This window comes from Oncorhynchus clarkii, chromosome 31, assembly GCF_045791955.1.
Source record: "Oncorhynchus clarkii lewisi isolate Uvic-CL-2024 chromosome 31, UVic_Ocla_1.0, whole genome shotgun sequence".
Taxonomy (NCBI): domain Eukaryota; kingdom Metazoa; phylum Chordata; class Actinopteri; order Salmoniformes; family Salmonidae; genus Oncorhynchus; species Oncorhynchus clarkii.
The window spans coordinates 6,116,385-6,143,843 of record NC_092177.1 but is presented as its reverse complement, the minus strand read 5'-3'; the positions used below and the strand labels follow the sequence as shown (position 1 = coordinate 6,143,843).

Below are 27,459 nucleotides of genomic sequence, written 5' to 3'. Positions count from 1 at the left end.
CTTTTGACTGGTACTGTATATCCATGGACTTTTGACTGGTACTGTATATCCATGGACTTTTGACTGGTACTGTATATCCATGGACTTTTGACTGGTACTGTATATCCATGGACTTTTGACTGGTACTGTATATCCATGGACTTTTGACTGGTACTGTATATCCATGGACTTTTGACTGATACTGTATCTCTATGGACTTTTGACTGGTACTGTATATCCATGGACTTTTGACTGGTACTGTATATCAATGGACTTTTGACTGGTACTGTATATCCATGGACTTTTGACTGGTACTGTATATCCATGGACTTTTGACTGGTACTGTATATCCATGGACTTTTGACTGGTACTGTATATCCATGGACTTTTGACTGGTACTGTATATCCATGGACTTTTGACTGGTACTGTATATCCATGGACTTTTGACTGGTACTGTATATCCATGGACTTTTGACTGGTACTGTATATCCATGGACTTTTGACTGGTACTGTATATCCATGGACTTTTGACTGGTACTGTATATCCATGGACTTTTGACTGGTACTGTATATCCATGGACTTTTGACTGGTACTGTATATCCATGGACTTTTGACTGGTACTGTATATCCATGGACTTTTGACTGGTACTGTATATCCATGGACTTTTGACTGGTACTGTATATCCATGGACTTTTGACTGGTACTGTATATCCATGGACTTTTGACTGGTACTGTATATCCATGGACTTTTGACTGGTACTGTATATCCATGGACTTTTGACTGGTACTGTATATCCATGGACTTTTGACTGGTACTGTATATCCATGGACTTTTGACTGGTACTGTATATCCATGGACTTTTGACTGGTACTGTATATCCATGGACTTTTGACTGGTACTGTATATCCATGGACTTTTGACTGGTACTGTATATCCATGGACTTTTGACTGGTACTGTATATCCATGGACTTTTGACTGGTACTGTATATCCATGGACACCCACATCACAGTTTTTTGGATAGAGAAGTTTGTTGCCGCTACTCCATTTCTGGAGTCACTCCATCAAACTTTCGTTTAAGATGCCAGATCAATAGATTCTTTGGGAAGGTGAAGGTGTGTCGTCCCCCCTCCGCCCCCCTCTCTCCTCTTCCACAGGTCAGTCTGATAATACTACCCTGCCCGACTGGCCTGTCCATCATATTGTCATGTAAAGTGATCCAGGAGCTGTCTGCTACTAGCCCCCCCCCCCCCCCCCCCCCACACACACACACACACCTTGCTCAGCTCTGTCTCCAGAGAGAGGAGAGAAGCAGAGTTGTCTGCTGTATTAAACATCTTGTCTCACAGCTCAAAATATATTTTTCTGGAATCTAGTGAAATGTTTGCATGGAAAGATGTTCTGCTTGATTGACATTGAAACATTTAAAAAAAAATGTCCTCTACATCATTTTCCCTATTCTTCATTGCCAAACTGTACATGTTTTGCATTTGTAAAAGTTGAAGCTCATTGCTCAACCCCATTAGATCCAATGTATAGTTTTGAAGGGAGTGTTTATCATTATCCATGGTTTGGTTCAGCCTTGGACTCCTCTTCACACGTGGCACAGTGAATAGTAATGAACCCTTCCTTGTCTCTAGGAAAGGTGCCAACTTCACAGTCAAGCAAATCACAACCCCCATGCAGCGTTTCATTCATATGACATCACAACACTGTTTTATACTGCAGAGAGTCACCTTCAAATAGATGTCTGTCATGTAGATACCTTCAGCCATGTTTTTCTAAACCAACAGGCTTCTAATGAGTCTAAACCTAACCTCATAATGAGTCTAAACCTAACGCTATAATGAGTCTAAACCTAACCCTATAATGAGTCTAAACCTAACGCTATAATGAGTCTAAACCTAACCTTATAATGAGTCTTAACCTAACGCTATAATGAGTCTAATCCTAACCCTATAATGAGTCTTAACCTAACCCTATAATGAGTCTAAACCTAACCATATAATGAGTCTAATCCTAACCCTATAATGAGTCTAAACCTAACCCTATAATGAGTCTAAACCTAACGCTATAATGAGTCTAAACCTAACCCTATAATGAGTCTAAACCTAACCCTATAATGAGTCTAAACCTGACCCTATAATGAGTCTAAACCTAACTCTACAATGAGTCTAAACCTAACCTCATAATGAGTCTAAACCTAACGCTATAATGAGTCTAAACCTAACCCTATAATGAGTCTAAACCTAACCCTATAATGAGTCTAAACCTAACCCTATAATGAGTCTAAACCTAACCCTATAATGAGTCTAAACCTAACGCTATAATATAATGAGTCTAAACCCTAATATAATGAGTCTAACCCTACCTAAACCCTGAGTCCTAAACCTAACCCTAACCCTAACCCTGTAATGAGTCTAAACCTAACCATATAACCCTATAATGAGTCTAATCCTAACCCTATAATGAGTCTAAACCTAACCTAACTAAACCTAACCCTATAATGCTATAATATAATGAGTCTAATCCTAACCCTATAATGAGTCTAAACCTAACCCTAAATGAGTCCCTAACCCTAATGAGTCTAAACCTAACCATATAATGAGTCTAAACCTAACCTAAACCTAACCCTATATGAGTCTAAACCTAACCCTATAATGAGTCTAAACCTAACCCTATAATGAGTCTAATCCTAACCCTATACTAAACCTAACCCTATAATGAGTCTAAACCTAACCCTAACGACTAAACCTAACCCTAATGAGTCTAAACCGAACGCTATAATGAGTCTAAACCTAACCCTATAATGAGTCTAAACCTAAACCTATAATGAGTGTAAACCTAACCCTATAATGAGTCTAAACCTAATGCTATAATGAGTCTAAACCTAACCCTATACTGAGTCTAAACCTAACCCTATAATGAGTCTAAACCTGACCCTATAATGAGTCTAAACCTAACGCTATAATGAGTCTAAACCTAACCTCATAATGATTCTAAGCCTAACGCTATAAAGAGTCTAAACCTAACCCTATAATGAGTCCAATCCTAACCCTATAATAAGTCTAAACCTAACTCTATAATGAGTCTCACCCTAAAGCCCTATAATGAGTCTAAACCTAACCATATAATGAGTCCAAACCTAACCCTATAAAGAGTCTAAACCTGACCCTATATTGAGTCTAAACCTAACACTATAATGAGTCTAAAACTATCCCTATAATGAGTCTAAACCTAACCCTATAATGAGTCTAAACCTAACCCTATAATGAGTCTAAACCTAACCTAACCCTATAATGAGTCTAAACCTAACCCTATAATGAGTCTAAACCTAACCCTATAATGAGTCTAAACCTAACCCTATAATGAGTCTAAACCTAACCCTATAATGTAAACCTAACCCTATAATGAGTCTAAACCTAACCCTATAATTAGTATAAACCTAACCCTATAATGAGTCTAAACCTAACCCTATAATGAGTCTAAACCTAACCCTATAATGAGTCTAAACCTAACCCTATAATGAGTCTAAACCTAACCCTATAATGAGTCTAAACCTAACCCTATAATGAGTCTAAACCTAACCCTATAATGAGTCTAAACCTAACGCTATAATGAGTCTTAACCTAACCATATAATGAGTCTTAACCTAACGCTATAATGAGTCTAATCCTAACCCTATAATGAGTCTTAACCTAACCCTATAATGAGTCTAAACCTAACCATATAATGAGTCTAATCCTAACCCTATTATGAGTCTAAACCTAACCCTATAATGAGTCTAAACCTAACCCTATAATGAGTCTTAACCTAACCCTATAATGAGTCTAATCCTAACCCTATAATGAGTCTAAACCTAACCCTATAATGAGTCTAAACCTAACCCTGTAATGAGTCTAAACCTAACGATATAATGAGTCTAAACCTAACCCTATAATGAGTCTAAACCGAACGCTATAATGAGTCTAAATCTAACCCTATAATGAGTCTAAATCTAACCCTATAATGAGTGTAAACCTAACCCTATAATGAGTCTAAACCTAATGCTATAATGAGTCTAAACCTAACCCTATACTGAGTCTAAACCTAACCCTATAATGAGTCTAAACCTGACCCTATAATGAGTCTAAACCTAACGCTATAATGAGTCTAAACCTAACCTCATAATGATTCTAAACCTAACGCTATAAAGAGTCTAAACCTAACCCTATAATGAGTCCAATCCTAACCCTATAATGAGTCTAAACCTAACTCTATAATGAGTCTCACCCTAAAGCCCTATAATGAGTCTAAACCTAACCATATAATGAGTCCAAACCTAACCCTATAAAGAGTCTAAACCTGACCCTATAATGAGTCTAAACCTAACACTATAATGAGTCTAAAACTATCCCTATAATGAGTCTAAACCTAACCCTATAATGATTCTAAACGTAACCCTATAATGAGTCTAAACCTAACCCTATAATTAGTATAAACCTAACCCTATAATGAGTCTAAACCCGACCCTATAATTAGTCTAAACCTAACCCTATGATGAGTCTAAACCTAACCCTATAATGAGTCAAAACCGAACCTTGTAATGAGTCTAAACCTGACCCTATAATGAGTCAAAACCGAACCTTGTAATGAGTCTAAACCTAACCCTATAATGAGTCTAAACCTAACCCTGTAATGAGTCTTAACCTAACGCTATAATGAGTCTAAACCTAACCCTATAATGAGTCTAAACCTAACCCTATAATGAGTCTAAACCTAACCCTATAATGAGTCTAAACCTAACCCTATAATGAGTGTAAACCTAACCCTATAATGAGTCTAAACCTAATGCTATAATGAGTCTAAACCTAACCCTATACTGAGTCTAAACCTAACCCTATAATGAGTCTAAACCTGACCCTATAATGAGTCTAAACCTAACGCTATAATGAGTCTAAACCTAACCTCATAATGAGTCTAAACCTAACGCTATAAAGAGTCTAAACCTAACCCTATAATGAGTCCAATCCTAACCCTATAATGAGTCTAAACCTAACTCTATAATGAGTCTCACCCTAAAGCCCTATAATGAGTCTAAACCTAACCCTATAATGAGTCCAAACCTAACCCTATAAAGAGTCTAAACCTGACCCTATAATGAGTCTAAACCTAACACTATAATGAGTCTAAAACTATCCCTATAATGAGTCTGATCCTAACCCTATAATGAGTCTAAACCTAACCCTATAATGAGTCTAAACCTAACCATATAATGAGTCTGATCCTAACCCTATAATGAGTCTAAACCTACCCCTATAATGAGTCTAAACCTAACCCTATAATGAGTCTAAACCTAACGCTATAATGAGTCTAAACCTAACCCTATAATGAGTCTAAACCTAACCCTATAATGATTCTAAACCTAACCCTATAATTAGTCTAAACCTAACCCTATAATGAGTCTAAACCTAACCCTATAATTAGTCTAAACCTAACCCTATAATTAGTCTAAACCTAACCCTATAATGAGTCTCACCTGAGTTCTTCATCAGGAAGATTTACATTTGACATTTTAATCATCCAGAGAAACTTCCAGGAGCAATTAGGGTTAAGTGCCTTGCTCAAGGGCACAGCGACATAATTATTCACCTTGTAGTCTCTAACCTCTAGGCTAGACAATAGAAGGAGAGTTAGAAGGTCCTCTGGTTGAATTTTTTTCCAAATAAGATCATAGGATGCAACGATAAAACATGTTGCCATTCCGGCTGATTCCAAACAATTTAACTTAAATATTTAAAACAAATATTTAATACATTTTTTTTTCTGCTTTTGAGATGCTATTATGGCATTTGGATGTCACCACCATCTCGATGTAAAATGTCTCTATTGTAAAGTGTTAATACAGTAGTTATTGATCTATTCTCAAGACAGTATACTAGCTCTGTCCCTATGTAGATAGCGTTTTCATAAGGCGTTCACGGAACGCTTCTCAAGACAGTATACTAGCTCTGTCCCTATGCAGATAGCGTTTTCATAAGGCGTTCACGGAACGCTTCTCAAGACAGTATACTAGCTCTGTCCCTATGTAGATAGCGTTTTCATAAGGCGTTCACGGAACGCTTCTCAAGACAGTATACTAGCTCTGTCCCTATGTAGATAGCGTTTTCATAAGGCGTTCACGGAACGCTTCTCAAGACAGTATACTAGCTCTGTCCCTATGCAGATAGCGTTTTCATAAGGCGTTCACGGAACGCTTCTCAAGACAGTATACTAGCTCTGTCCCTATGCAGATAGCGTTTTCATAAGGCGTTCACGGAACGCTTCTCAAGACAGCTGTTCAACATCTCTGTGATGAATATTAATACAACGGAGCTGGGAGGGGGAAGGTAAGGTAGATTGGTACTCTCTTTATTACCTCCTAAACCAATGTGTTGTGTGAGTCTGCATCTCCTATAAAGGCTTATAGTAAATGCTCAGAGATCAGATGGGTAGGCCTGGACTGTAGTGGGACATGAATAACAAATTCATACAGTATGTTAGTGGTTGGATGTAAATTGTTGGAATTTATTCAAAATAACTTTGAAAAGCTAACCGTTAATGAAGACTGTTCCTCAGACATCCACATTTAACCCCAGTGTAGTACAGCTGTGTGGTGTTATGTACGGTCTCTTTTACAGATGAGCCCTGCAAAAAATGAATCAAACACAAACAATATACACAATTACAAAACATATTAAGAATAACAGACACATTTATCAACTTAGTGGTCTCTGATCATCACTCTGAACTGACTAAGGGGGAGCAGAACATCTCATTTCAGAGAGCTCTGGAAGTTGTTCCACATGAAGGGGGCCAAAAAATAAAAAGCAGCTTTACCCAACTCTGTGGAGACCGAAGCGGCCTCCAGTGTTATCCAAGCCTGAGACTGGGTTTGGTCATTTGTAAGTCTAAATTGAATTAATGATGATAAATACACAGGAAGTTTCTGCATGAGTGCTTTGTAGATAAACACGAGAAAATACCGCTCTCTCCTTACATACAAAGTGGTCCAACCCAGTTTTTGATACAAAACACAATGGTGAATTCTAGAACCATCACCAGTAACAAACCTAAGGGCCTAATGGTGAGTTCTAGAACCATCACCAGTAACAAACCTAAGGGCCTAATGATGAGTTCTAGAACCATCACCAGTAACAAACCTAAGGGCCTAATGGTGAGTTCTAGAACCATCACCAGTAACAAACCTAAGGGCCTAATGGTGAGTTCTAGAACCATCACCAGTAACAAACCTAAGGGCCTAATGGTGAGTTCTAGAACCATCACCAGTAACAAACCTAAGGGCCTAATGGTGAGTTCTAGAACCATCACCAGTAACAAACCTAAGGGCCTAATGGTGAGTTCTAGAACCATAACCAGTAACAAACCTAAGGGCCTAATGGTGAGTTCTAGAACCATCACCAGTAACAAACCTAAGGGCCTAATGGTGAGTTCTAGAACCATCACCAGTAATAAACCTAAGGGCCTAATGGTGAGTTCTAGAACCATCACCAGTAACAAACCTAAGAGCCTAATGGTGAGTTCTAGAACCATCACCAGTAACAAACCTAAGGGCCTAATGGTAAGTTCTAGAACCATCACCAGTAATAAACCTAAGGGCCTAATGGTGAGTTCTAGAACCATCACCGGTATTAAACCTAAGGGCCTATTGGTGAGTTCTAGAACCATCACCGGTAATAAACCTAAGGGCCTAATGGTGAGTTCTAGAACCATCACCAGTAATAAACCTAAGGGACCAATGGTGAGTTCTAGAACCATAAACCTAAGGGCCCAATGGTGAGTTCTAGAACCATCACCGGTAATAAACCTAAGGGCCCAATGGTGAGTTCTAGAACCATCACCGGTAATAAACCTAAGGGCCTAATGGTGAGTTCTAGAACCATCACCGGTAATAAACCCAAGGGCCTACTGGTGAGTTCTAGAACCATCACCGATAATAAACCTAAGGGCACAATGGAAAACAGCATCTAGTGTTTTAAGTGTAGTTGCTGCTGCATGCATGTAGATAATATCTCCATAATCTATAATAGACATTTAAAACCTCTTAAGGATCTCTACAGATCGGTCTCCCACCAGCGGGATGGTTGATCTAATGTGCGCTAATGCGATTAGCATGAAGTTGTAAGTAACAAGACATTTTCCCATATATGATATTGGCAGAAAGCTTAAATTCTTGTTAATCTAACTGCACTGTCCAATTTACAGTAGCTATTACAGTGAAATAATACCATGCTATTGTTTGAGGAGAGTGCACAGTTATGAACTTGAAAAGTTATTAATAAACCAATTAGGCACTTTTGGGCAGTCTTCACACAAATTCTTTAACAGAAAGGCAATGTTTCATTGGATCAGTCTAAAACTTTGCACATACACTGCTGCCATCTAGTGGCCAACATTAAAACTGCGGCTGGGCTGGAATAATACTTTATGGCCTTTAACTTGCATTTGAAAGATGATGGTTAAAAAAATATATACATTTTTTGTTTGTTTTTTTGTTTGTATTATCTTTTACCGAATCTAATGTGTTATATTCTCCTACATTAATTTCACATTTCCACAAACTTCAAAGTGTTTTCTTTCAAATGGTATCAAGAATATGCATATCATTGCTTCAGGTCCTGAGCTACAGTTACATTTGGTTATGTCATTTTAGGCGAAAATTGAAAAATAAGTGTCCTGGACAATATTAACTCAAGTCAGGCATTTTGCTTTGTTTCTGTAAAAGAAACAAACCTTGAACTTCAACTTCTTAACCAGCTCAGTGAAATGTTTTTTAAATGACACTTTGTCATCAAACCAGATACCAAAATATTTTTAGAAAGGAACTCGCTCAATTTGTGTACCGTTCAAACTAGTCATTACAAATGCATTCAAAACTGGATCCATTTGGGACCTAAAAAAAAACCATGCATTTTTGTGTGTTTGCATTTGGCACTAACTTTAGATCCAGCCGTGATCTCTGCTGTGGTTGAAAATCAGACTTCAAATGTGAAAAGGCTTGGTCCACTGATGGGGCAATGGAATACAATACTGTATCATCTGCATACAAATCAATATATATATTTTTACAGCATTACTAATGTTATTTATATTGATTGTAAATAGTAGTGGGCCGAGTATTGAACCTTGGGGAACCCATTTATGTAACTCAAGGAACTCCGATTTGATCCATCTACCGTGATGGCCTGAGTTTTGTCACAGAGAGGACAGCTTTTTCAACCAAATAACATGGTCTACAGTATCCTATCAGGACAGCTTATTATACAGAATAACATGGTCTATATTACCCTATCAGGACAGCTTATTCAATATAACATGGTCTAAAGTATCCTATCAGGACAGCTTATTATACAGAATAACATGGTCTATATTACCCTATCAGGACAGCTTATTCAATATAACATGGTCTACAGTATCCTATCAGGACAGCTTATTATACAGAATAACATGGTCTATATTACCCTATCAGGACAGCTTATTCAATATAACATGGTCTACAGTATCCTATCAGGACAGCTTATTATACAGAATAACATGGTCTATATTACCCTATCAGGACAGCTTATTATACAGAATAACATGGTCTATATTACCCTATCAGGACAGCTTATTCAATATAACATGGTCTACAGTATCCTATCAGGACAGCTTATTATACAGAATAACATGGTCTATATTACCCTATCAGGACAGCTTATTCAATATAACATGGTCTACAGTATCCTATCAGGACAGCTTATTCAATATAACATGGTCTACAGTATCAAAAGCTGTTGTCAAGTCTACAAACACGACAGCACAAGGCATTTGCAATATCATTTACAACAAGCGTAGCAGCGGTAGTAGTGCTATGTGTTGGTTCTGAATCCAGATGGACTAATATTAAGAACAAGAACACCGTTTACAGATTGATAATAACATAGCTGTTTGTTGACCGATGATTCTAGTATTTTCACCAGACAAGGGATTCTGGAAATGGGTTGATAGTTCATTTAAAAAAATCCCTACTACTGTCCTTATGGAGTGGTACAGAAAACATTTCAAGCTTTTGGAATATTTCTTGATACTAAAGTTTTAAAAAAATGTATATATATATAAAAAAAAGTGTGTTACTGAGCCTGCTGCATACTGTAAGCAAAGACTGGTCCTCATGACAAGTGTTACAATACAACACATCACAATGCATTATACCTGCAGACTTTAAGTCTCCCCTTGGTCCAGGTCTCCTTGGTCCAGGTCTCCTTGGTCCAGGTCTCCTTGGTCCAGGTCTCCTTGGTCCAGGTCTCCTTGGTCCAGGTCTCCTTGGTCCAGGTCTCCTTGGTCCAGGTCTCCTTGGTCCAGGTCTCCTTGGTCCAGGTCTCCTTGGTCCAGGTCCCCTTGGTCCAGGTCTCCTTGGTCCAGGTCTCCTTGGTCCAGGTCTCCTTGGTCCAGGTCTCCTTGGTCCAGGTCTCCTTGGTCCAGGTCTCCTTGGTCCAGGTCTCCTTGGTCCAGGTCTCCTTGGTCCAGGTCCCCTTGGTCCAGGTCCCCTTGGTCCAGGTCTCCTTGGTCCAGGTCCCCTTGGTCCAGGTCTCCTTGGTCCAGGTCCCCTTGGTCCAGGTCTCCCTTGGTCCAGGTCTCCTTGGTCCAGGTCCCCTTGGTCCAGGTCTCCTTGGTCCAGGTCTCCTTGGTCCAGGTCCCCTTGGTCCAGGTCCCCTTGGTCCAGGTCTCCCTTGGAAAAAAAAGGAGACCTCAACGGAACGTCCTGGATACACGTTTAAATACATAACATTTTGAAGTGTAGCGTGAGCATAAATTCTAATCCTAATAACCTGGAAGTTGTTCTTGCTATAACAAGCAGAGCGACTGCCATCTTATCTCTATGGTCCCTCTTTGGATGGCCTAGTTTGTTTTTGGCAACAGGGACCTTTGCCCTCTAGCCAGGTTTCAGCACACAAAGCTTTGATATAATTGGTGGAACTACCGATCAAGCAAACTGGCATAAAATAAGAAAACACTGATATATTGATACTGTCAGATGGTGCTGAAACCCATAGGCTGTTGATTTACTATTGACTATTTACTAATTTACCATGGGCTTAATGACAGAGAGAGAGAGAGATCAGTCAGAGACCTTTTCCATCTAATAACAATACATGTAGCATGTTAGAAAAAACTATCAACTAATGTTAATGATTACATTGGTATGATTATAATATTCTAATGTGAGACATGGTGGCTTTTTGTAATGTGTCCATTCATTATTATGCAGAACATGGTGTTTTCATATGGCTGGGCATTCATGTCATCTTTCATGTTACTGTTTTTTTTTAAATTTTTTTTTTTAGATACTCAGTAAATGAGACTCTGAGTTAATGATCAATGTATTTCTAATCTGTGGCTCAGCGTGGAAGATGGATGATGTCAGCATCCTAAGTACCCTATTCCCTATATATATATATATATATTATGATTCATTTATTTAACCTTTATTTAGCTAGGAAAGTCAGTTAAGAACATATTCTTCTTCATAAACCCTCCCCTAACCCGGGACGATGCTGGGCCAATTGTGCGCCGCCCTGTTGGACTCCCAATAACAGCCAGTTGTGATACAGCCCGGGATCGAACCAGGGTTGGTTGTGACGCCTCTAGCACTGAGACCGCTGCGCCACTCAGGAGCCTATACAATGTACATATTCTTTATCCCTTTACACTTGTGTGTATAAGGTAGTAGTTTTGGAATTGTTAGGTTAGATTACTCGTTGGTTATTACTGCATTGTCGGAACTAGAAGCACAAGCATTTCGCTACACTCGCATTAACATCTGCTAACCATGTGTATGTGACAAATAAAATTTGATTTGATTCGATTTGATTACGTTGTACTTTTGACCAGGGGACAAATCTGAAGTGTTTTTTTTTCCCATGTTTCCTGCTCGTGATGATCTGACTGATTCCCAAAAGCTACGTATCTTTAAAGCCCTGATGACACCCCCAAAGGTCAACTCATGTGCCAAACGTTCTACGTCGCGCCAGCTAAACTCATCAAACATTCATGCAAGGTTGTCTATTGACTACGCCAATGATGATCTCCTCCGGCGAGGAAAAGATGAATTGGTTGCTTACCTCAATGTAAACGGATTGATGGAATGAGTGAACTAATAACCTTTTCATGTCTTTGTGTTCAATCGGAGGTGTCGTCAAAGGTTAATTGTGTAAAACTGCTGTTAATTTGCTCTCAAAGACATTGGAGATATGCAGGCTCAGAGCTAGTTAGGTTGATAGGTCAAGTTCAACCCTCTCCATTAGGGAGAATCATACTAATTACAGTCAGAATATATGGATCTGAGTCTGGAATAGAACTCTGTTTCTTATATAGTGCACTGTGTTAAATCGTAGAGATCTGGTCACAAGTAGTGCACTATACAGGGAATAAAGGTGCCATTTTCAGATGTAACCTGGGTATCATGTAACTTTTGCAGTAACAAGATCATTTATCTTCCCCTTTCTCTCTGTTTCTCTCTCTGTTTCTCTCTCTGTTTCTCTCTCTGTATGTCTCCCTCCCTCTGTCTCCCTCCCTCTGTCTCCCTCCCTCTGTCTGGCTCCCTCTGTCTGTCTGTCTGTCTGTCTGTCTGTCTGTCTGTCTGTCTGTCTGTCTGTCTGCCTGTCTGTCTGTGTCTCTCTCTGTCTCTCTCTGTCTCTCTGTCTGTCTCCCTCTGTCTGTCTGTCTGTCTGTCTGTCTGTCTGTCTGTCTGTCTGTCTGTCTGTCTGTGTCTCTCTCTGTCTCTCTCTGTCTCTCTCTGTCTCTCTCTCTGTCTCTCTCTCTGTCTCTCACACTCTCTCTGACAGAGTTGCATCCTTACAAGGAAAGCTCCCATCCTCTATGATTATGGACTTAGCAGGTCAGGCTCATGTGTTGGTGGTGTTGCTCACCTGCCTGGTCATGCTGTCCTGGGCCCAAGAGAAGGACTACACGGTGAGGGAGGAACAGCCCGAGAACGTCCGCATCGGGAACCTCCGGAAGGACTTGGACCTGAACCTTGACCCTGACTTCAAGCTGACCTCGCCACTGCAGTTTAAGCCTGTCTACAAAACGGGCGATGTGCCTTTGGTGAGGGTAGAGGCCAACACCGGGGAGATCTTCACCACGGCTCACCGCATCGACCGCGAGAAGCTCTGCTCGGGAGTATTCAACGAGAAGCGCTGCTTCTACGAGATCGAGGTCGCCGTTCTGCCTGACGAGATCTTCCGTCTGGTCAAGATCCGGTTCCTGATTGAGGACATCAATGACAACGCTCCACTCTTCCAGTCCACCGTAATAAACATCTCCATCCCAGAGAACACTGCCATCAACACCCGGTACCCCGTGCCCTCTGCATTTGACCCAGACGTGGGGATCAATGGGATCCAACACTATGAACTTGTCAAGGTGAGCTCACACTTCTCTCTATCAGGATCGAGTGACTGTCACTGCTTGTGTGATTGACATATATATTGACCAATAGTTTGTTATGTTTTATGAATAATTTGTTTTCATCCTTATTCGTTGGAAAAATAATTACACCAGAAGATTGTAATTTGTGGCATTTACCGCATAAATCATTTTAACATTCCGTCATTGAAGATTCCGGAAAAGACAATTGTATAGGCGAAAGCTAACTAGATATGATATATGATAAGATAACTAGCTACATACAGTACCACCCCTTCCCAATGTCACTGCTGTTCACCTGCATTTAGTTGAACCCATAAGGCTGTGTGTTAGTAGAGCTGTTCTTTATTGTTAGACTTTACGGGCCACGTTTCCACACTTAAATCAGAACAGAGCCTTAGGCCACCATGTAACCACAATGCTTTCTTTGAAGAAGCTTTATGTTATTATGTGTATCAAGTGATAAGCACGGTGTAGTTTTGCTATAAACCATAACGACGAAAATTGCAGACACAGCGTATTCCTCCAATTTTCAGAAGGGGGAAAAAAAAAGGTTAACTGTTGGGAATATTGTAGATTATTGACTAGAAAAGGAACTGTGTTATGGTAATAGGTGCCTCATGCAGAACCCAATGTTCTTTTTTATCATCTAATTGATGTTCTATTCAATCGCAGCGCAATATTCTCACTTACCTTAATGAAGTCGGCCTAAAAACAGAAAGTAGGATAATGTCATGCATTCTCCATATATAGACGAGACAATACTCAATACGTCGTGGGGGAAGATGAATATTGCAGATTATCTGAGGCCTGCTTGCGAATTCAAATTTGGATATTTTTTTGAGAGGAGATAAAGCACAACATTTGCAATGCAGAGGGTGCACTAAACACACACACGTAAAGTACAGCAAACAGACAGTCTTCTAAAATAATCAACTACAATGAAAATGTTGCTTTGCAAAGGTTGTCTCATCTCGGTGACATGAGTATGTTTTTTTGGGGGGGGGAGTGTGAGATGGTAAAGAGTCTATCACGGTGTATCAGATTAAGTGTGCTTTGTGTGAACATTAACAGTATCCTTGCTACCCATGTCCTACTTGATTACAATTTGCATTTTTATGAGTCATTTCTATGCCAAGACCTCCCCCGCTGAAATGTCCTGAATTGTTCATGCCTGGAAAATGACCAGCCAAGTGTTCTGCACATAGCAACGATGATGTTCCCCAGTCATTTCCGTTATTTTTTATTTCCTCTCATTTATATTATTTCTTTTCTATTTCCTTGTTTTATTTAGATTCAATTGATTTATTTTCGATTCATTGTATCTTTCCTATCATAGCTTTTTTTTTTCCTAGTTAAATTTCAATTTCAATTAAGTTCCATATCTTATCTTGTCTTGGGTAAATATTGCTGTTTTATATTTTCTCTCCATCCTTTTGATTCAAAAGAGGTTTTCTGAATAGCAGTCAATAAACATAAATACAGGTACAGTGCACGAGGACACTACCGGTCAAAAGTTTTAGAACACCTACAGTACTCTGTACTCAATTGTTTCTCTTTTTTTCCCACTATTTTCTACATTGTAGAATAACAGTGAAGACATTAAAACTATGAAATACCACATATGGAATCATGCACAACCAAAAAATGAGTAAACCAATCAAAATACATTTTATATTTGAGATTCTTCAAAGTAGCCACCTTTTGCTTTGATGACTGCTTTGCACATGCTTGGCGTTCTCTCAACCAGCTTCAGTCTTGAAGGATTTAACACATATGCTGAGCACTTGTTGGCTGCTTTTCCTTCACTCTGTGGTCTAATTCATCTCTCAATTGGGTTGAGGTCGGGTGATTGTGGAGGCCAGGGCATCTGATGCAGCACTCCATCAGTCTCCTTCTTGGTCAAATAGCCCTTACACAGTCTGGAGGTGTGTTGGGTCACAGGCCAGCATCCTAGAGTTGCCTCTTCACTGTTGACGTTGAGACAGCTGTTTTGCAGGTACTAATTAATGAAGCTGCCAGTTGAGGACTTGTGAGGCGTCTGTTTCTCAAACTAGACACCCTAATGTACTTGTCCTCTTGCTCAGTTGTGCACTCGGGCCTCCCACTCCTCTTTCTATTCTGGTTAGAGCCAGTTTGCGCTGTTCTGTGAAGGGAGTAGTACACAGCGTTGTACGAGATCTTCAGTTTCTTAGCAATTTCTCGCATGGAATAGCCTTCATTTCTCAGAACAAGAATAGACTGACGAGTTTCAGAAGAAAGTTCTTTGTTTCTAGCAATTTTGAGCTTGTAATTGAACCCACAAATGCTGATCCTCCAGATTCTCAACTAGTCTAAAGAAGGTCAGTTTTATTGCTTCTTTAATCAGGACAACAGTTTTCAGCTGTGCTAACACAATTGCAAAAGGGTTTTCTCATAATCAACTAGCCTTTTAAAATGATAAACTTGTATTAGCTAACACAATGTGCCATTGGAACACAGGAGTGATTGTTGCTGGTTAGGGTTAGGGCTTCTGTACGCCTATGTAGCTATTCCATAATAAATCAGCCGTTTCCAGCTACAATAGTCATTTACAACATTAACAATGTCTACACTGTATTTCTGATCAATTTGAGGTTATTTTAATGTACAAAAAAATTGCTTTTCTTTCAAAAACAAGGACATTTCTAAGTGACCCCAAACTTTTGAACGGTAGTATGTACAGTATATATATATATATATATATATATATATATATATATAATATCTTGTTGTTATTAGTCCCACCCTACAGCTCTATTCAACCCCTCCCATCTATCTCCTAACACCATCCATTTCAGATTTCTATTCAGATTTCTATTTGAACACTATACAGTCTTACAGTATAAGACACAGTTTAGTTCAATAGAGGCTTGTGCAAGCATTCCTAGAATAGCTGCTGGCCTTTAATCCACCCCTTGGACTATCTTTGTATGGTCCTCAGAGATTTGTCTTGGAGCTCCACACAGAATAATGGTTTACTACCAATGTGTTCCTGCTATGTTCCTGACGTCCAGCTGAAACTGTTACCATCGTGTGTCATCACAGTGTTCCTGCTATGTTCCTGACGTCCAGCTGAAACTGTCACCATCGTGTGTCATCACAGTGTTCGTGCTAATGTTCCTGACGTCCAGCTGAATTTGTTACCATCGTGTGTCATCACAGTGTTCCTGCTATGTTCCTGACGTCCAGCTGAAACTGTTACCATCGTGTGTCATCACAGTGTTCCTGCTATGTTCCTGACGTCCAGCTGAAACTGTTACCATCGTGTGTCATCACAGTGTTCCTGCTATGTTCCTGACGTCCAGCTGAAACTGTCACCATCGTGTGTCATCACAGTGTTTGTGCTAATGTTCCTGACGTCCAGCTGAAACTGTTACCATCGTGTGTCATCACAGTGTTCCTGCTATGTTCCTGACGTCCAGCTGAAACTGTTACCATTGTGTGTCATCACAGTGTTCCTGCTATGTTCCTGACGTCCAGCTGAAACTGTTACCATCGTGTGTCATCACAGTGTTCCTGCTATGTTCCTGACGTCCAGCTGAAACTGTTACCATCGTGTGTCATCACAGTGTTCCTGCTATGTTCCTGACGTCCAGCTGAAACTGTTACCATTGTGTGTCATCACAGTGTTCCTGCTATGTTCCTGACGTTCAGCTGACACTGTTACCATCGTGTGTCATCACAGTGTTCCTGCTATGTCCCTGACGTCCAGCTGAAACTGTTACCATCGTGTGTCATCACAGTGTTCCTGTTATTTCCCTGACGTCCAGCTGAAACTGTTACCATCGTGTGTCATCACAGTGTTCCTGCTATGTTCCTGACGTCCAGCTGAAACTGTTACCATCGTGTGTCATCACAGTGTTCCTGCTATGTCCCTGACGTCCAGCTGAAACTGTTACCATCGTGTGTCATCACAGTGTTCCTGCTATGTTCCTGACGTCCAGCTGAAACTGTTACCATCGTGTGTCATCACAGTGTTCCTGCTATGTCCCTGACGTCCAGCTGAAACTGTTACCATCGTGTGTCATCACAGTGTTCCTGTTATATCCCTGATGTCCAGCTGTAACTGTTACCATCGTGTGTCGTCACAGTGTTCCTGTTATGTCCCTGACAGTGTTGTAGTACTCAAGTCTGGTCTCGAGACCACATATTGAGTGTCTCGGTCTTGTCTCAGTCTTGTCTCGGTGTCAGATACATTTGTACTCGGTCTTGACTTAGTCTCGGGACAGTGAGAACTCTTCATTTGTCCCCGAGATTAGCCGAGACCAGCGGAGTAAAAAAACAACTCATAATTATCAGCCTCCTTTCAGTCAGCGCATAATGCTGCTTCTCCAGGTCAAATGTGTTACACTCCTTTGTTGAAACATGAATATCGTAACGGTCTTTATATCTTTTAAACACATGTTTGCGCAGTCGCAAAACCTATAGGCCTTCAGCGTGTGACAGGTTCGTGATTCTGAAAGGACTGCAACCGTAATAATTATGTAGTACACTGGAGAGAAATCATGCACAAAGTAGCCTACACAATCGCAAAGCACGTGACATATATTCACATGCGTGGCTGCTCATATAGCCCATTTTCAGCGGAATATCATCTGCAGGCAGCAAGGGTGTGCAACTCTCAGCTGGTTTTGGCATGGAGCAGCTCACATCGGTAGTCGGTAGGGTAGGAAATATGTTTCACCTGTATGATAACTACCAGTAAATGCTAACTAAGGCTACAATGGGTATGCAAAAAAATAAAATAATAATAAAATAAAATACAATGGGTATGCAAATGAGGTATTGAAAACGTTTAGTCCGAAGTATTGGTTAGTTGGCTATTTGTGATGCGCAAATGTCTTCGTGAACTGTTTGCATCAGGGGCGTAGACATGGATGGGTAGACACAGGCACACCCACTGGGGAGCCAGGCCCTGACAGCCCCACCCAATCAGATTGATGTGGTTTAAGCATTGTTGTGGACTTAGACCGTCAAGTTACATTACAAAACATAGGAAAACATATAATTTTTAACTTTGCTGGGCGGGCCATTTGGGAACTTTCTGGCAAAATTTGAGTATACCCACTTCACAAGCTACCACTACACCACTGCATAGGGCTGATGGAAAGACAGCAGTCACACACAGCATGATGTTTAAAGCACCACTACACCACTGCGTAGGGCTGATGGAAAGACAGCAGTCACACACAGCATGATGTTGAAAGCACTACTACACCACTGCGTAGGGCTGATGGAAAGATGCAACTATATAAGAGGTTATAAAATAGCTTCTATTTGACTCAGCGTTCCATGAAGTGTATTAAGGCATTGTTGGCAGAATAGATGGATGCAGTTCAATGCATGGTAAATAAAATTCACCAATACATTTCTTGGTAGTCCCAAAAATATTGCTATCAGGGTGAAAATCACAGATGGCCTGGTACATTGTTTTCTGCCTCCATTCGGGATGCAGTGTTTTAGTTTCAATTACACATTATTTTGGACAAAACACGGACGAATGTAATTAAGGCTGGGAATGTCAAAACAATCAAACTAGCAAGGGCAATGATCACAAGTCTGTCATAATGTGGCTAGTAGGCTAGCGTATCTATTTATGTAGCAAGCTAAAAACACTGAGCCTAACGTTAGCTCAATAACTTTTTTTTCCAATGTAGCAATACTGCACCGCTGTAACTCTGCGTTGTGTGTGGTTGATAGAGACTATAAACGTGGACTTTGGAGATCAGGTAGTTTTAATCAAGCAGAACTGACTCTCTGCATCCTGCATCTGCATCCAAAAGGAAATAAAACATTTGTAGAGCACATCTGTTCTGAGAATCGTTGCCTCTTTCTCTCTCAGTGCATCAAAATGATTTAGCTAGCTAGCTGCTAGGAGGATGTCATGTCATTGGAGGGGTGGGTGAATTACTGACTTTTTTCCCTTCATATCGTTTTTCGGTTGCTATACACACCTATAGATGTAGGTGTCATTTGGTTAGCTAGCAAGTACTTGAACAACTGTTATCCAGTTAGCATATCTCTTGTGTTTGCAAATTCACTATGGCTATCTACTCCGATTTCAGAGCACTCTCGTTTGAGTGGGCCAGAGTGCAGAACAACTGATGAATTTACTAACATGTAACACCCACTAAATATGAGAAAAAATAAATGCTAGTTAGTCAAGCACGCTTTAGATAACACGTAAACAGCCAAACCAGCGACTAAAATGGTCAGAGCGAGGTGTTCTCTCAATTGTGGCTGGAAGTAGCTAGCTAGCAAGCTAGCCAACTTTAACCAGTTAGCTTTGGTGCTTGGTTGGGACAAGCATGCATTGGCAGGCGAGCTGCAGAAGGGTGAGGAGGCTACAATTCGCCGTCATTTATTAATGCAATTTTGACGGCCAACGAGCTGAAAAAGTTTGAGAGCGTTTATCTAATGTTCCTTTCTTAGATTTTAGCTCATCTTGCTCTGGCTAGCATTAGTTGTTGATCTTGTTGTTGTTAATATGCATAACTGAGTTTGTTTGATCAATAGGACTGTAAAGTTCTCAAATGTAAGAGGACTCCTTCGGTGTTTACATATTTCATAATCCATAATCCATTCAGTTGTATTTTGTGGCCTTTGGCGAATCTATAATGATCGAAATTCGTGTTCTTGCAACCGGTCTCACTTTGACTTGGTCTCGGTCTTGACTCGGTCTCGCCCACCCCTCCGGTCTCGGTCTTGACTCGGTCTCGCCCACCCCTCCGGTCTCGGTCTTGACTGTGTCTCGCCCACCCCTCCGGTCTCGGTCTTGACTGTGTCTCGCCCACCCCTCCGGTCTCGGTCTTGACTGTGTCTCGCCCACCCCTCCAGTCTCGGGTCTTGACTCGGACTCTATTTGCTCTGGTCTTGGTCTTTAATCAATCTCGCTTTAGATGGTCTCGAATGCAACACTGGTCATGAAGCTGAAACTGCTACCGTTGTGTGTCATCACAGTGTTCCTGTTATGTTCCTGACATCAAGCCAAAACTGCTACCATTCTGTATCATCACAGTAGGCCAGTTATGTCCCCTCAGTTGACAGACATGTAGGCTAGCTGGTATCAGAATGGACAGATTAGATATGACAGCCACTTTAATTCAAAACCAGGTTGGTCTGTCCTTTCACATATGAAACCAGTCATGCCACCTTAATAATGAGTGTAGCAATCATCCATAGCAGCATAATTATGGGATTCTAAAATGGAATGTGTACCATTAGCAGTGTCAGTGCTGGTACTGCTACGTCGTCTTGGAATGACGCAAAGATGTTCTACGAACATGTCCAGGGTCAGGGGAAAGTAATACCGTCCATGTTCTCTGGTCAAAAGTAGGGCACTATATAGGGAATAGGGTGCCATCTCTGGTCAAAAGTAGGGCACTATATAGGGAATAGGGTGCCATCTCTGGTCAAAAGTAGGGCACTATATAGGGAATAATTCAAAATCAAATCAAATCAAATTTATTTATATAGCCCTTCGTGCATCAGCTGATATCTCAAAGTGCTGTACAGAAACCCAGCCTAAAACCCCAAACAGCAAGCAATGCAGGTGTAGAAGCACGGTGGCTAGGAAAAACTCCCTAGAAAGGCCAAAATCTAGGAAGAAACCTAGAGAGGAACCAGGCTATGTGGGGTGGCCAGTCCTCTTCTGGCTGTGCTGGGTGGAGATTATAACAGAACATGGTCAAGATGTTCAAATGTTCATAAATGAACAGCATGGTCCAATAATAATAAGGCAGAACAGTTGAAACTGGAGCAGCAGCACGGCCAGGTGGACTGGGGACAGCAAGGAGTCATCATGTCAGGTAGTCCTGAGGCATGGTCCTAGGGCTCAGGTCCTCTGAGAGAGAGAAAGAAAGAGAGAAAGAGAGAATTAGAGAGAGCATACTTAAATTCACACAGGACACCGAATAGGACAGGAGAAGTACTCCAGATATAACAAACTGACCCTAGCCCCCTGACACATAAACTACTGCAGCATAAATACTGGAGGCTGAGACAGGAGGGGTCAGGAGACACTGTGGCCCCATCCGAGGACACCCCCGGACAGGGCCAAACAGGAAGGATATGGTGCCATTTGAGACATTGACATGTGAAGCAGTTCAGACTCAAGGGATGGAGGAATTGACTTTGGTTTTTTCGGGTTCTACCCTACTCCAAATTGTATTTTTCCCCAAGCATTTAAAGAGTTTTGCACCACACTGCAGGAAACCGAATCCTTCCTATTTTGAGTCATTTTCAGTATCTCTTATATCTTAACAGCATTTGTTGTGGGCGGGCTCTGTCGGCATCACCTTGTGCAGATCAATATCCTGCTATAGGAGAGCCAGATAAACTCAGTGTTGAGAGAAAAAGGAAGTCTTTATTTCAGTGGGTGGATTTGGAGCAACAACTCCTCTCTGTTTAGAAATTCTGTTCTTGGGATCAACATCTAACTTATTTGCTATTAGGAGCATAACCAGTAGGTTCTGATGTCACAGAAAACAAAGAGAAATGTTGAAAATGTCTATTATTGTCTATTCATTTTATAGATGTCAGTTATGCCAGAATACAGAATACTGTAATAACACTAGGTGTTGGCATTTCATAATTGATTAATGTTCTTCATTGGATGCTAAATTAGACAGTTCAATTATACGAATAACATTTCTCAGAGAAAGTGATTTTGTTTATTAAGCAATATATGTTTTCTTGAAAAAGAAAGGTATCAAAATGATTTGGCACTCCTAAAGATTCTTGTAAATACAATAAATAAATACAAATGTAAATCTGGATTAACGTGTTCTACTCTTTAAAATTAATCTCAGTTGAAGAAACTTTAAAGTGGCCTTCCATGGCTTCCTCTGCCACTAGGGTATAAAAATGGTCGTAGCGTTCATGAAAAATCCATTTGTTATCCATCACCATGGGTAGAGTGTACTCTGAAACAAAGATTAATATAAAGAATGATAGTAAAACACTTTGGAGTACCTTAAACTACATTTTGGGAAAAATGAAGCAAACTCATTAATTGAATCAGATGCCTCATTCATCTCAAACCCCACAGATATTGCCAACTCCTTTAATATTTTTTTTTAATGGCAAGATTAGCAAATTTAGGCATGACATGCCAACAACAAACACCAAACCTACACATCTCAGTATAACTGACCAAATGTTGATAGACAAGCATTGTAATTTTGAATTCCGTAAAGTGAGTTTGGAATGGTTGAACAAATTATTGTTGTCTATCAACAATGACAAGCCACATGGGTCAAATAACTTGGATGGAATATTACTGAGGATGATAGAGGTTGGTATTGTCATTCCTATTTGCCATCTCTTTAATACAAGCATAAAAAAAGTGTGTGCCCTCAGGCCTGGAGGGAAGCAAAAGTCATTCCGATAGTAAAGCCCCCTTAACTGGCTCAAATAGCCAACCAATCAGCCTGCTACCAACCGTTAGTAAACTTTTGGAAAAAAATGTGTTTGACCAGATACAATGCTATTTTACAGTAAACAAATTGACAACAGCATGCTTATATGGAAGGACATTAAACAAGCACAGCACTTACACAAATTACTGATGATTGGCGGAGAGATTGTGGGAGCTGTTTTGTTAGACTTCAGTGCAGCTTTTGACGTTAGTCTGCTGCTGGAGCAATGTGTATGTAATGGATTTACACCCCCTGCTATACTGTGGATTGATAGTTACCTGTCTAACAGAACACAGATGGTGTTCTTTAATGGTAGCCTTTCTAACATAATCCAGCTGGAATCAGGCATTCCCCAGGGCAGCTGTTTAGGCCCCTTACTTTTTTAATTCTTTACTAATGACCTGCCACTGGCTCTGTGTAAATCCCATGTGTCTATGTATTTGGATGACTCAACACTATGCAAGTGAGCTACTATAGCTAGTTAAATCACTGCAACACTTAACAAGGAGATGTAGTCAGTTTCAGAAAGGGTGGCAATACATAAGTTAGTCCTAAATAAAATAAAATAACTAAATGCATTGTATTTGGGACAAATCATTCATAATAATAATAATGTGGAAATTGAGCAAATTGAGGAGCCTAAACTGATTGGAGTAACCCTGGATTGTAAACTGTTATGTCAATCTCTCATGGCTCCATGTGGAGGAGAGATTGACTTCATCGCTACTTGTTTTTGTAAGAGGTGTTGACAAGCTGAATGCACCAAGCTGTCTGTTGAAACTACTAGCTCACAGCTCGGACAAGACATGCCAGAACAGACTATGGGATATGCACAATATTAAATAAACCCAAGGCTACATGGAACTATTCCACACCAAGTAACTCACGTAAGCATTACAATTTGATTTTAAAACAGATAAAAATAAACCTTATAGAATGGCAAGGACTGTGAAGAGTCACACACACAGCTACAAACACATACACAGGTACAAACACACACAGGTACAAACACACAAACACACACGCACACACACACACACACACACACACACACACACACACACACACACACACACACACACACACACACACACACACACACACACAGGTACAAACACGCTATACACACACACTATACATACACACTATACACAGACACTATACACACACACGCACGTACACCTGGGTGGTGTTGTAGTGGAGTAGTGGCCTGGGGGAACACACTTAATGTATTGTAAAGTCTGTCGTAAAATGTATTTTAATGTTATTTTTTTTTATTATATTGTATACTGTTGCCTTACATTTTGCTGGACACCAAGAAGAGTAGCTGCTGCCTTTGGCAGAAACTAATGAGGATCCATAATAAACCCCAGGAAGAGTAGCTGCTGCCTTGGCATGAACTAATGGGGATCCATAATAAACCCCAGGAAGAGTAGCTGCTGCCTTGGCATGAACTAATGGGGATCCATAATAAACCCCAGGAAGAGTAGCTGCTGCCTTGGCAGGAACTAATGGGCATCCATTATAAACCCCAGGAAGAGTAGCTGCTGCCTTGACAGGAACTAATGGGGATCCATAATAAACCCCAGGAAGAGTAGCTGCTGCCTTGACAGGAACTAATGGGGATCCATTATAAACCCCAGGAAGAGTAGCTGCTGCCTTGACAGGAACTAATGGGGATCCATAATAAACCCCAGGAAGAGTAGTTGCTGCCTTGGCATGAACTAATGGGGATCCATGATAAACCCCAGGAAGAGCAGCTGCCTCCTTGGCATGAACTAATGGGGATCCTTAATATACCCCAGGAAAATTAGATTCTGCCTTGGCAGGAACTAATGGTGGTACATTCCTGGGTAGCCTAGTGGTTAGAGTGTTGGACTAGTAACTGAAAGGTTGCAAGTTCAAATCCCCGAGCTGACAAGCTCTGTCGTTCTGCCCCTGAACAGGCCATCATTGAAGATAAGAATTTGTTCTTAACTGACTTGCCTAGTTAAATATATATTTTTAAATAAACCCCAGGAAGAGTAGCTTCTGCCTTGACAGGAACTAATGGGGATCCATAATAAATACTAATACTAATACAGAAGATACATATGTTTTATGACAGTGATTGCAATATTTTCTTTTACTGAATATTGACAAAAATAATGATCTGAAGGGGGTTAGCCATCAGTGACGGAGTTGACAAACCACTGACAGAGTTGAAAACAGATACGTAAAACATGCCAATGTTTGCAGTCCACGCCTAGATAAGGAGTGTCTGGTGCTGTCCCTTTGGTGGGTTACCAAATGAGCAGATTGCGGACTTAAGAAAAAACTTGAGTCATCGGCATACATTTCTGAGCAATTGTATTAGTGTAAGAAATATAATCAACAACAAAAACAATTTCATGCAGTATAGCTCAGTATTTGTATTATTTCTACAGTATTTTTTGCTAATGTTTATCAAGGATGTCAATAATTATGGAGGTGACTGTAGATGTATGGTCCATATAGATGCGTGATCCACAATGGTAGATGAATGCTTCATCAACAGGGTTTAGGAGGTCAGTATGGGTGAAGAGGAAGGAACCACTCTCTTATAAACAGTTCAGTTATGTATTTTATTTATACGGTTATTGTCACTCCCACCTTAGGGCCAGTGATTCATATTCTTGCTTAACCTTTTCTACAGTAAGTATACCTGCCCTAGATGTTATCACAATCCATCAGCCTAATTTGAATTCACTCAAGTAAAAATAAACAGCCATTATAGATAGTTAGCCACAGCTCTCTGAAACTGATTGAAATGCTCTAAATGTTATGTTGTCTAACGTGAAAATGAGACAGAGGTGGTGAAAAACCTTGTCTGGCTCATAAATCAAATTAGGAGCAGCTGTGACATCGACTGGATGGAAGCACTGAGCCAAAGTCCCAGAAAATAAAGTTTATAATAAGATTTAACAACCATATTGTACGAAGGGCTAAAATGTTATGTTTTCACTGTATTCCAATGGTGAAATCACTCCGATTCATTTTATAGAAAAGTTTCGCCCACAGTTATCTTAATGTCGGCTTGGTCAATGGTCAAATAGTTAGTCAGAAAACTCATGTGTAGTTCTTAGTAATTAGTAAATTTATGTTCAAGAACTACTCCATGAATATACATCTTCTACAAGATCTAATCTTCGACTAGAACTCATCTTCTTTTAGAACTCATCTTCTATTAGAACTCATCTTCCACTAGAACTCATATTCTACTAGAATTCATCTTCTACTAGAACTCATCTTCTACTAGAACTCATATTCTACTAGAACTCATCTTCTACTAGAACTCATCTTCTACTAGAACTCATCTTCTACTAGAACTCATCTTCTATTAGAACTCATCTTCTACAGAACTCATCTTCTATTAGAACTCATCTTCTACTAGAACTCATCCTCTACGGTCCTCATCTTCTACTAGAACTCATCTTCTATTAAAACTCATCCTCTACAGAACTCATCTTCTATTAGAACTCATCTTCTACTAGAACTCATCCTCTACGGTCCTCATCTTCTACTAGAACTCATCTTCTACTAGAACTCATCTTCTACTAGAGCTCATCTTCCACTAGAACTCATCTTCTACTAGAACTCATCTGATACTAGAACACATCTTCTACTAGAACTCATCTTCTACTCGAGCGCATCTTCTACTAGAGCACATCTTCTACTAGAACTCATCTTCTACTAGAACTCATCTTCTACTAGAACACATCTTCTACTAGATCTCATCTTCTACTAGAACTCATCTTCTACTAGAACTCATCTTCTACTAGATCTCATCTTCTACTAGATCTCATCTTCCACTAGAACTCATCTTCTACTAGAACTCATCTTCTACTCGAGCACATCTTCTACTCGAGCACATCTTCTACTAGAACTCATCTTCTACTAGAACACATCTTCTACTAGAACTCATCTACTACTCGAGCACATCTTCCACTAGAGAGCATCTTCTACTAGAACTCATCTTCTACTAGAACTCATTTTCTACAGAACTCATCTTCTACAGAACTCATCATCTATTAGAACTCATCTTCTACAGAACTCATCTTCTTCAGAACTCATCTTCTTCAGAACTCATCTTCTACTAGAACTCATCTTCTATTTGAACTAATCTTCTACAGAACTCATCTTCTACTAGAAATAATCCTCCACTAGAACTCATCTTCTACTAGAACTCATCTTCTACTAGAACTCATCTTTCACTAGAACTCATCTTCCACTAGAACTCATCTTCCACTAGAACTCATCTTCTACTAGAACTCATCTTCTACTAGAACTAATCTTCTACTAGAACTCATCTTCTACTAGAACTCATCTTCTATTAGAACTCATCTTCCACAATAACTCATATTCTTCTAGAACTCATCTTCTACTAGAACTCATCTTCTATTAGAACTCATCTTCCACTAGAACTCATCTTCCACTAGAACTCATCTTCTACTAGAACTCATCTTCTATTAGAACTCATCTTCCACTAGAACTCATCTTCTATTAGAACTCATCTTCTACTAGAACTCATTGTTATTGGATGGTCATTGTTCTTGCTCTCCAGTCTTTTGTT

At 40.1% G+C, this 27,459-nt stretch overlaps 1 protein-coding gene across 1 annotated transcript in view; it reads left to right on the top strand.

Annotated features, from left to right (window-relative positions):
- The window catches only part of LOC139390481 (protocadherin-11 X-linked-like), a 306,369-nt gene that overhangs the window by 4,892 nt on the left and 274,018 nt on the right, over positions 1-27,459 (top strand). The window contains exon 2 of the mRNA XM_071137613.1: positions 12,846-13,425. Coding sequence (XP_070993714.1) covers positions 12,880-13,425 — 546 coding nt within the window. The 5' untranslated portion in view covers positions 12,846-12,879. The remainder of the gene's footprint in view (positions 1-12,845; positions 13,426-27,459) is intronic.